Below are 12387 nucleotides of genomic sequence, written 5' to 3'. Positions count from 1 at the left end.
ATCACTGAATGATGAAACCTTTCCATATACATATTATAGAGTCATGATGAGTAAATCCTCAAGGATTTTCAAGGTATAACTTTAAGAGATCATGTTTTGTTTTGTTTTTTAATTGAAAGAGCAACCCTTCTTGAACAGCATCTCCTCTATTGCATGGCTTCTTTTTGGGGGTTGGCACCAGTATATGATAGAGAGGTCTCCACTCTCAGCCAAAATTATTACCAATATCATTTCCCTGTAAAAGGCTGAAATTCTCTTTAAGTTGAGCCAAAAGACTGGAAAGTAGTTTAGAACTTATGGCTCATTTTACATGGCATTTTAGTATAGGGTAAAGAATGCTGAAAAATTAACCTGGATTGGAGTCCTACTTCAGGCACTGACTAATTTTGTGGTCTTGGGCAAATCTCTAAGACTCATTGTTCTTATCAGAAAAGTAAGTGCTGAAGTAGATGATTTTTACTGTCTCTTCTAAGCCTCAAATTCTTTGAATACTATGGAGGGGAAAATTTATGCAGTCACAGAAGTCTTGGTTTTTCCATATGAAACTCTATAGGATATGTAGGCTGGTATGACCCACCCTTTCTAACCACCAATCAATTGGCTGGATTAATTATAGAATCATAGATTGAGAGTTTGAAGGGACCCTGGAGGCCATCTAGCTCAAAACACTCATTTTATAGATGAACAGACTGAGGTGCAGAAAAGTCAAATTGCTTCCATGGTCACATTGGTAGCACATGATAATGGCAGGAATTCTCCTGACTCGAAAGCCAATGGGTTTTGTTTTGTTGGTCACACTGTTGGGTTTGTTTCCAAGCATGGATTAATTCACTTTTCTTTCCTGGATGTAACCATGCGAAAACAAGATCTTTTGTGATTTCTGATTCTCAGATGAAAAAGATATAGAGCCATGTGGCCTCTTGGACTGAACTGGGTTTATGGCTGGCTCTCAGGGAAAGTGAGTGTAGAGCTTTCTCAAGGTAAATTCTGCCGAAAGTTCCCTTCTAAAATGGACAGAGCAGGGCAGCTAGATGGCATAGTGGAAAGAGCACTGGCCCTAGATTCAGGAGGACCTGAGTTCAAATCTGGCCTTAGACACTTAACATTTACTAGCTGCGTGACCCTGGGCAAGTCACTTAACCCCAATTGCCTCACCAAAAAAAAAATAAAATAATAATAAAATAAAATAAAATGGACAGAGCACTGGACTTGGAATCAGTATCATCTGGGTTTGAATCCCATCTCTGACACTAGCCATGTGATTAGACTCAAATCAAATAATTTCTCTGGGCCTCAGTTTGCTCATCTGCAAAACTGAAATATTAGTTGCTATAGTTTTTCTGAAACTCAAGTGGGATAATATAAGCATTGCCCTTTGAAAAGTGGAAAGTTTTACATAAATGTCAGTTATTATTATTAGGCAGAGATACATTAGAGCTCAAGAGGTTGTACAGAGAGAACAATAGATCTCAGATTAGATGCCTCCTAAGATGGTCATAAATGACCATGTATCTTCTCCTCCTACTTGAAGTTGCATTCCCCCATCGCCTCTCAATGTCTTGCTACTGGGGACAAGTAAAAATAGTAAGTTACATTTGTCTGGGGTTTAAAGATTTACATAGCATTTTCTTTTCAATAACTCCAAGAGCTAGTTAGTATGAAAAGTGTAATTCTATCATTCCAGATAAAATACTAAAGCTCAAAGGACTAGTGACTTGCCCAAGAATGTGGAATTCACGTTAGAACTGAGTTTCAAATACTGGTGTCCGTATTCTAAGTCTAGTGTTCTTTCTACCATAAGAGCCTGGAAGGAAGGGCATCTTGTATAAGAAAGTACCTCCTAGAAGACATCTCCCACTTTGATGGCTGAGAAGTTCTAAGAGGGACGATAGGGTGGAAACTGGTATTTCACCAACATTGGTTGTCATTTTTTTATCCTAAAATGTATTTTATGTTCAATTTTCAATCATCTCAACCAAAATATTTAAAAAAATTTTTTTTAAGTTTATGAGCATAGTAGACAGTACCTTTTGGGGATTAGAAAGACTCAGGTTCAGGTCCAGCCCCTGAGACATACAAGCTATTTGATTGACTATGGGCAAGTCACTTCAACCTCTCATTGCTCCTGGCAACACTATCAATCAATTGGTGAACATTTATTAATCACTTAGTATGTGCCAGACGCTGGGCTAAGCTCTGGGGATAAAAAAGGAGGCAAAAAGACAATCACTGCCCTCAAGGAGCTTACAATCTAATGGAAACAATATGCAAACAATTATATAGGAAATAATAAAGAGGAAGAAATTTAAGAGGGGTTGGGTAAGGCTTCCAGTAAAAGACTTTAAGGCACAACACTCTAAGATTTTAAGATACAGAAATTTGTGATCACAGTAAGCATTGTTGTAGGGAATTGCCGTGCCAGTAGTTCTCCACATCAATAAAAACATGAGTGTTGGTCAATAGACATTCATTAAGGGCTTAATACATACTAAGTGCTGGGGATACGGAAAAAAGGCAAAAGATAATCCTCTATCTCAAGCTCACAGTCAAAAGGGGGAAGGCAGCATGCTAATAACTGTGTACAAACAAGCTATCCAAGGAACAAACTGGAAATAACAGAGGGAAAGCAGTAAAATGAAGAGGGATTAGGAAAGGTTTCTCTGGAGAAAGCTGTGTGAGTGTGTGTTTGTGTGTATGTTTGTATGTGTGTGTGTCTGCATGTATATCTTGTCAGTCAGGGAGGGGATATTAGTAAGGAAGATACTTTCTAGGTTCTTCGGACAGTTATCATTTGTTTTAATACTGAAATTTCCAAGCAGATAATGATAAATTTCCTTCCCCTATTTCCAGCCTTTTCTTCTCCAAGGGAAAAAAAAAAATCTGTTGCTCTCCACTTTCCATGTTGTTTCTGTTGTCTAACTCTAAAATAAGACTATTTGTGTGATTCTTTGTAAGTCACTTAAGCACTCATGGCTTCTTCTTATAAACCTGGAATACTACTTTCCATATGACCTACCTCATGGGCTTGTTATAAAGGTAAAATATTAAGAATACCATCAATAAATAGTTACTAAATTCCTTTTCTGTGCCAGGCATTGTGCTAAGTGCTACTAATACTAAAAGCTGACATTTATAGAGCACCTTAAAGTTTGCAAAGTGCTTTACAAATATCTCATTTTATCTTGACAACTACCCTAGAAGGTATGTGGTAGTATTATTCCCCATTTTACAACTAAGAAAATGGAGTCAGTGACTTGCCCAGAGTCACACAGCTAGTAAACATCTGAGGCTGGATTTGAACTTAGGTCCAGTGCTTTCTCCACTGTGCCTATGCTACCCATGTGGGGTAGTGTATGGGGGCAGTGGGGGAAAGTGCCTTACAAAAACAAAAAAGGATCTATGATGTCATACTATAAGAGGCTTTAAATGACATCTAGTTCAACCCCTTCATTTTCTAGATAAAGAAACTGAGCCCAAAAGGGATTCAGTGATTTTCCCAAGGTTATAAGAGGCAGCAAGTAGCAGACAAAGGCCTTGAACTTGGATCCTCTGACTCAACATCCTCTACTCTTTACAATTCACTGGTATTTTTTTCTTATCATGTTTATGAAAGCCCTTTTCACCCACTGTATGCTTTCAATTTTGTTTCAGAGTCGAAAACATGCAAGCAAAGTCCGACTTTATTACATGCTCCACCCTATAGATGGTGGGTGTCCAGCCAAGAAGTTGCGATCAGAAAATGTGAGTATACCATGCACCTAGAGGATTCCCTTTATGATTTGCCCTAATATTCTAAAAGTCATTTTATCACCACTGATGTTTGAAATCACCACTGTAATTGAAGGCCATGTCCATATTACTCAAAATGTTGAGTTAGTAGGATTACTTTTCCTAAAACATAATATAGAACATTTCATATGTATCTGGTCCTTTTTTTGCCAGCTAGAGCACATCATCACTATAGTGACAACAGACATTCATGAAGTGCCTACTGTATGCAGCGGATTATTCTAGGCTCTGAGAGACACGTAGAATTTAGCCAAAATATAGTCCTTGCTCTTGTTGGACTCACAGACTAATAAACATGAGCAGTAACTGGGACATTGTGATGAATTAGGCTTGGGAGCAATGGAGGGAATGAATGGTGTGGCCATAATGAGATTGTAAGCCTAGGGCAGGTCTGAGATACAGAAATGGTTAAAATACAGTCAGAATACAAAGCAAAAGACAAGTAAAGGAAAGATCCAAGCTCATCACAGGCAGAACTCACATTTCAGAAGGGAGCTTTTAAAGACTTTCTCATACCAGCCCTGTGACGTAAATAAAACCAGCATTTATCGTTCCCATTTTACTGATGAGAAAATTGAGGCTATTAGGATGGGAACTCAGGGCTTCAGGGTCTACATCATTCTGCCTCTCAAAGAAAGAACTTATTTTATAACAGTAACAGCAGCAACGATAATAACAGCATTTACAGGGTACTTTAAAATATGTAAAGCATTTTACAAATTTTATCTCATTTGAGTCTTACCACAACCCTGGGAGATAGATCCTGTTATTTTCCTCATTTTACAGTTGAGGAAATGGAGACTGGGAGAGAGGGAAATGATTTGCCCAGGGTCATATAGCTAAGAAGTGTCTAAGGCAGGAGTTGAACTTGTGTCTGCTTGTGTCCTATCCAGTGCTCTATCCACTATGCCTGATTCATCAATTTTTTTGTTACACTAACAATGATGTTTACTAGAGAAGTGTTACCCTAAAATCCTTTGGGGAGGCCCTAATTCACCTTGGCCAAATCTTAGTTTCCTGGCTTCTTTAGACATACATAGTTTCAGGAAGCCAGAATGCAGGCCGAGACATATGGCATGTAAGCACAAGCATCTTGAGGATTTTTCTTCCATTTGGGGGGATAAAATGATGATGTTTTGACATGGCATAAGGAAGTTTTGATTAGTGTTGATTTGTTGGAATTCTGCTATGCTACAAAATGGGGCTGAGCTGCTCACATATAGCTATATAAAGAAGGGGTATTTTGCTTAGAAAGTAATACATTGTGTAAAGATGTCTGATATCAGGAAAAGGTCCCTGGACTTAAAGTTAGATACTCTGACTTCAAACCTGCCTCTGAAACTTACTGCATCTTCAATGTGTTTTTAAAAATTAATTGCTGTAGCTATAGATACTAGTTTGGGTAGGCATATTTTCAATTTCATTAATATACCAGTAAAGAACTGACTTCCTAACTTCTCATGTTCTCAGGCAGTGTGGTAGAGAAAGCAGGGAGAGAGTTTGAGCACAGCAGTTAGCGCAAACAGGAAAAAAAGCCCCAGAAGACCCATGCTGCCTTCTAGAGAGACAGCACGTGGTCTCAAGGAGACCTAAGAAAGTTCAGAAGATCTACAAACTGGAGAGCCAAGAGAGTCTCTAACCCTGCCCCCCCCCTCCACTTTCCCCATCCCATGCCTCCCAACATGAAAAGGCTCAAATGGTATCTTCAGAGGGTTTATATCCTCAATTGAGAGGCAAGTCATTATACATTGATCAAAGTTAATTGGTTAGTATCATTCAGTTCCATTTGTTGAAATGATTTGAAGGTGGTCCAGATTAAAATGAACTCTACAGATGACTTCAGGGAGAAGTATGTACAAGACCCTCACTTAAGCTGCTTAAGGCAAAGTCCATTATCTAGGTGTGGTTTGATCCCATCAGTCCTTCTTGAGCCAGACAAAAGAATGAGCCTCCATTTCTTTTGTTCCCTTGGGTTTGTCCCAGACAGATCTGAACTATCTGGAGTGGGGTGGGGGTGGGGGTGGGGGTGGGGAGGGGTCTATTATTAATAACTATTTTCTCATAGTAACCTTTAACAAATCACTTAATATTTCCATGCCTCACTCTAAGATCAGCCATATCATGGTCTGTGGGTATTGCCAACTCTTTCCTGGATCCTCTTCTTTTTTCTCTATACTACCTCTTGGTGACCTTATCAATTACCATGGGTTTAATTGTCAGTTCTCTGAAGATAACTTGAGTTCTGTTAATATATCCAAACCCAGTCTCCCTCTTGAACTTCAGCCCTGCAATTCCTCTTATTTTAATTAATATTTTTTCTAATGATAATCTACCCTCTCTTCCTCCTGCCTCTTCCCACCCCCACTAAGAAAGCAAGAAAAACTAAACTCTATTAAAAAGATGTATCATCAAGCAAAACAAATTCCTATATTGGCCATCCCTCTAAAATGTCTCACTCTGTACTCTGAGGCCACCTCTTCTCTATCAGGAGGCAGGTTGCATATTTCAGAATGAGTCCTCTGGAATTGTGGTTCATCATTGCATTTGATGAGTATGCCTAAGTTTCAAAATTGTTTGCTATTATTGTATATATTTTTCTCCCAGTTCTGCTCCCTTTACTCATATCAGTTCATATGTCTTTGGAGGTTTCTCTAAAACTATCTCCATCAAATTCCTTATAGGACAATGGAATTTTATCACATTCTTATGCCATTACTTATTCACTCATTTCCCAATTGATAAGCACCCCTTCAGTTTCCAATTCTTTACCACAACAACAACAAAAAAAATTGCTATAAATACTTCTTTGAAGGCACGTATAGTTTATTTTCCTCCATTTTGCAGTAGAGTCACTTGATTGAAGAATATGCACATTTCAATAGCTTTGGGGGCATAGTTCCAAATTACTTTCAACAACTGTACTAGTTCATAGCTCTACCAAGAGTACATTAATGTATGTGTTTTCATAACCCTACCAGTATTTATCATTTACCTTTTTTTGTCAACTTCGCCAATCTGAAGAGCATGAGATGGTACCTCAGAATTGTTTTAATTTGCATTTCTCTATGTTAGTGATTTAGAGCATTTTTTCATTTAGCTATTATTAGCTTGGATTTCTTCCTCAAACTGCATGTTAATATCCTTTGACCATTTATCAAATGGAGAATGGATTTTATTGTTACAAATTTAAACATTTCTCTATATATCTTAGAACTAAAACTATCAGAGAAGCTTGGAACGGATTGTTTTTTCCTATTTACTCAATTTTCTTCTAATTTTTCTTGCATTGGTTTTATTTTTGCAAAATCTTTTCAATTTTATATAGTCAAAATTGTCCATTTTATCTACTGTGATAACATTTATCTCTCATTAGGCCATGAACTTTCTCCCTATCCTTTATCCCTACCTTATGTGTAACTTCTTCCTTGCTCCTCTAATTTGTGTATGATGTCACCCTTTGTGTCTAACTAACTTGTACCCATTTGGAAATTATCTTGGTAGAGTGTATATGGCATATGGTTTGTGATATTGAACTATATCTAGTTTCTGTCAGACTGCTTTCTAGTTTTCCCAACAATTTTTGTTGAATAGTGAATTTTTCCCCCAGTAAAAGGGATCTTTGGGTTTATCATTAAGCTTTTAGGTTCATTTGCATCTGTATGTTGAGTATCTATATCCAATATTGTTATTTTTTCTGTTTCTTGACCAGTTGTTTTATTTGTGGCTAGGTAAATGTAGACTCTAAAATATTTTATATTTTCCATAGTTATTTTAAATGGAATTTGTCTTTCAATTATTGCAGGATTTTGTTGATAGTATATAAAAGGTGATTTATGTGGGTTTATTTTATATCCTTCAATTTTGCTACAGTTTGAAATTGTTTCAATGAGATCATTATTTTAAAGTGCTTTGCAAAGCTTCAATCACTACATAAATGTTTGCTATTATTATCATTTCACTTGGGTTTTTAGTTAACTCTTCTTGAGTTCTCTAAACCATCACATTGCCTAAAAAAGAGATAATTTTGTTCCTTCTCTATGTTTTTTCCCTCAATTTCCTTTTTTGTCTACACTAGCATTTCTAGTACTATATCAAATAGTGATGATAAAAATGGACATATTTGCTTTATGTCTGATGTTATTAGAAAATCCTCTAGTTAACCACCATTACAGGTAATGCTGATTTTTGGTTTTAGATATATATTACTTTTCACATTAAGGAAAGATCCTTTTATTCTTATTCTTTCTAGGTTTTTTTTTAAATAGATGTGTGTTATACCTTGTAAAAAACTTTGGGGAAACTAGTGATATAATAGTATGATTTTGTTGTTTGTGCTATTAATATCACCAATTATGTCTATAGTTTTCCAAATATTGAAATAACCCTGCATTACTGGTGTAAATCCAATCTATGGTCAGAGAGTATACATAATCTTTGTGATATATTAGAGTGCTTTTGATTATTTTTTTAATCAATATTCATTAGGAATATGGGTCTATAGTTTTCTCTATTTGACCCTCCATGGTTTAGGTAGTAATACAATATTTATATCATAGAAGAACTATGTTGAAACCCTTTATTTTCCTATTTTTGCCAAATAGCCTATGTGATGTCGGAATTAATTGTTTTCCAGATGTTTAATAGAATTTGCTTATAGATTTATCTGGGAATTGGTTTTCTTTTTTTGCGGACATTCATTTATGGCTTGTTCAATTTCTTTTTCTGAAATCTATATAGGTCTAGGACTTCTTTTTGCCCTAGTCCACAACTTTTGTCTTCTTTCAGTTTCTGAGAAATTGGATGTTCCATGTGGCATACTGCTGGCTAGTCCTTATCTCTACTGTCTACAGGTCTCTCACTTACCCTAAGATGTCTGGATTGGAATTTGACTCCCTATGATTTTTTTTTTCTTAGATTTCTGAATCAGTGCTCAGTCCAGTGCATTTTTCAGATCTTTGTGGAGGAATTGTGTTGGAGTGCTCAGCTGTACTTCCTGCTACTCTACTATCTTGGCTCTTCCCTCTCCTATTAGATATTTCAAATTAGATGTCCCATAGGTATTTCAAAATGTACATGTCTAAAACAGAACTCATTATTTCTTCCCTAACACTCTCCTCATGTAGACTTCCCTTTTTCTCTCTAAAGCACAATGATCCTTTTTGGTTGACCATACTCATAACCTTATTGTCATCCTCAACTCTTCACTCAAGCTCATTCTAAATATCCAATTTGTTAGCAAATCTATACATGTCTACCTCAACATCTCTTGCATATGACCCACTCTTTCTACTCACTGTGATACCACCTTATTTCAGGCCTTTATCACTATTCACCTAGATTATTGCAAAAGACTTCTAATTGATCTCCCTGTCTCAAATGTCTCCTCTTTGTAATCCATCTTCCACACAGATGCCAATGGGATTTTTCATAGGTGCAGAACCGATCCTGTCACTCTATCGCTCAATAAACTCCAGTGGCCCTCTATTGCTTCTTCTTCTTCTTCTTCTTCTTCTTCTTCTTCTTCTTCTTCTTTATTTTTTTTGGTGAGGCAATTGGGGTTAAGTGACTTGCCCAGTGTCACACAGCTAGTAATTGTTAAGTGTCCGAGGCTATATTTGAACTCAGGTCCTCCTGACTCCAGGGCCTGTGCTCTATCCACTGCACCACCTAGTTGCCCCCCTCTATTACTTCTAGGATAAAATATAAACTGCCTTGTTTAGCATTCAAAAACCTCTCCTGGGGCAGCTAGATGGCGCAGTGGATAGAGCACCGGCCCTGGAGTCAGGAGTACCTGAGTTCAAATCCGGCCTCAGACACTTAACACTTACTAGCTGTGTGAACCTGGGCAAGTCACTTAACCCCAATTGCCTCACTAAAAAAAAAAAACCAAAAAACCAAAAAACCAAAAAACCAAAACCTATCCTTTACATAATTTTCTATCCTCATATGCATTATTTCCTCTTAAACTGCATGATCCATCCAAACTTTTCTTCCTTCAGTCCCTCACAAATTGTATTCCATCTGCCATTTCCTACAGTCATTCTCCTTTGCCTGGGCTGTCACTGATACATATAATGTACTCCTTCCTCATCTTTATGTTTTTGTTTTTTTAAGGATTTTAAATTTTGTTTTATTTATTTATTTTGTGGGGCAATGAGGGTTCAGTGACTTGCACAGGGTCATACAGCTAGTAAGTGCCAAGTGTGTGAGGTTGGATTTGAACTCAGGTCCTCCTGACTCCAGGGCTGGTGCTTTATCCTCTGAGCCACCTAGCTGCCCCCTCCTCACCTTAATTTTGTAGAATGTCTCTCTTCCCCCAAGATACAGCTCAAATGCTTCTTTCTACATGAAGCTTTCCAGATACTTTCCAACTTCTTTCCCAAACTACTTTATATGTAAATGTTTTATATTTATTCTCTTTATATTTATCATATATATATACATATATATACATATACATATATATATACATATATATATATATATATATATATATATATATATACTGATATCAGTACTTGCTGTCCTCACTATTAGAATGTAAGATACTTCAGAGTAGTAATTGTTTCTGTTTTGACTCTGTATCTCCAGTGCCTAGAAAACAGGAAGCACTTAATAAATGCTTATTAATTGATTGGGTGAGTAGAACACTTGCGTTATCCTAACCACAGGACAGAGCCATCATAAAGTACTTTCCAAGCCTCAAAGCTGTATAGAATTGTGAGTTATTTATTAAGTAGTTGTCAAGTCTCTCTGCGGAGATCTCTGGGGGGTATAAACTGTACAATCTCCTTCAAGGGCTCCTTGGCAGTGTTTCATCATTTTGAAAGTCAAAAGTAATAGGGTTCATGGCCTTTCAGCAAGTGGCCTTTTGGAAATGGATTCTTTTACAGTAATTCACTTTTAAAATCATGGAAATTGCTCCTGGATTTGAGACCTAGGACTAGATCTGAAGCTTAAAAGCTTCATAGGAAGGACAAAGGTCACCAGTATGGTGAGAGGATGGAAAGTCAGGCCGTAGGAGGAACATTTCAAGAAATCTGGGTTGTTTAGAGAAAATAAACCTTAGCTGTCTTTAAGTCTTTGAAGGGCTGTTTTATGAAAGAGGGATTAGAAGTATTCAGTTTAGCCCCTTAGAAGTATTTATCTTAGCCCCAAAGGGCAGTACAAGGATCAGTGGGTAGAAATTGTAAAGAACTTAAATGTGATGTAAGAAAAAATGTTCTAGCAATTAGAGCATGGAGAAGTGTGATGCACTGCCCAAGTCTATGGTCTGGGATCTTATGAGTACTTTTTTTTGGGGGGGTGGGAGGGGAGTGAGGGTTAAGTGACTTGCCCAGGGTCACACAGCTAGTAAGATTCAAGTGTCTGAGGATGGATTTGAACTTGGATCCTCCAGGCCTATGCTTTATCCACTGAGCCACCTAGCTGCCCCTTTATGAGTACTCTTTATCCCACTCAGCCCATCTTGTTTTCTTGCACAAACAAACAAAACCCAGCCTCAGTTTTTATTGATAGCTTTTTTGGGGGGGGGGGAAGGGTGAGGCAATTGGGGTTAAGTGACTTGACCAGGATCACACAGCTACTAAGTGTCAAGTGTCTGAGGCCGGATTTGAACTCAGGTCCTCCTTAATCCAGGGAGGTTCTCATTTTTTGTTTTTATATCACCTAGATTCCCAACCCCCCATCCCCCATATCTCTCTCACTTAGTCCTTGCCCTCAAGGAGCTTGCATTCTAATGAGGGTAAGACAGCACATAATAAAAGGAGCTGGGGAGGTAGAGGAGAAATGAAGATATGAAAATACCCAGCAAGGAGAAAGTCAGGAACAGAGTTAGGAAGAGGGGCAAGGAAATGTTTACCTATTATTTGAGGGCGAGCTTATTGGTTATGGCAAAAGGAAAAAGGGTTGGCAGAGGATGATGTGGATAAATAACGTCATGGAGAAAATGAATTTGAGCTTGGACAGACTTTGAGATACAGTGGAGGATAGTAGGGACTCTTATTCTATGGTCCATGGGGTCAAGAAGAGTGAGACATGACTGAACAACTGAACAATAGCAAATTATTTGTTATAATTTCACAAATTCAGTTTTAATTATTTTGTGTTCTTTATTTCCATTACCATTGGGTTTTTTTTAGTCATTGTGTATTTTGTTTTCTTGGCAATGTTTACTTTGTATCAATTCATGTGAGTCTTTCAGTGCTTTTTGTCATGCCCATTATTTCATAGAGCATAATAATATTCCATTATCTTCATGTACCATCATTTGTTTTGGCATTCCCCAATTGATTGGCATCAACTTTGCTTCTAGTTCTCTTCTACCTTGAAAAGTTCTGCTATAAATATTTTGGGTGGTATATAGAATCTTTCCTTTTGACAGTGGGATATATGGCTAGTGGTAGAATCCCTAAATCAAAAGGTACAGTCATTTTAGTCACTAGATTCACATAATTCCACATTATTTTCCAGAATGTTAGTGTGAATATACCAATTCATAGCTCCACAAACTGCACTGGTGTGCTTATATTTTCACCAATATTGACTACTTCTGTCTTCAGTCATCCTTGCCAATTTGCTGGATGTGTGGCGGAACTT

The 12387-nt window shown here is 37.3% G+C and overlaps 1 protein-coding gene across 3 annotated transcripts in view; it reads left to right on the top strand.

The window, feature by feature from the left end:
• ZMAT4 (zinc finger matrin-type 4) overlaps positions 1-12387 on the top strand; it is a 729909-nt gene that overhangs the window by 201690 nt on the left and 515832 nt on the right. For all 3 annotated transcript variants that reach the window (XM_043989058.1, XM_043989056.1, XM_043989057.1), the window contains one exon: positions 3652-3741. In XM_043989058.1, coding sequence (XP_043844993.1) covers positions 3652-3741 — 90 coding nt within the window. The remainder of the gene's footprint in view (positions 1-3651; positions 3742-12387) is intronic.

Source organism: Dromiciops gliroides, chromosome 2 (genome assembly GCF_019393635.1).
Source record: "Dromiciops gliroides isolate mDroGli1 chromosome 2, mDroGli1.pri, whole genome shotgun sequence".
Classification (NCBI taxonomy): domain Eukaryota; kingdom Metazoa; phylum Chordata; class Mammalia; order Microbiotheria; family Microbiotheriidae; genus Dromiciops; species Dromiciops gliroides.
The sequence above is the reverse complement of the archived record's forward strand: the minus strand, read 5'-3'. Positions and strand labels throughout refer to the sequence as shown.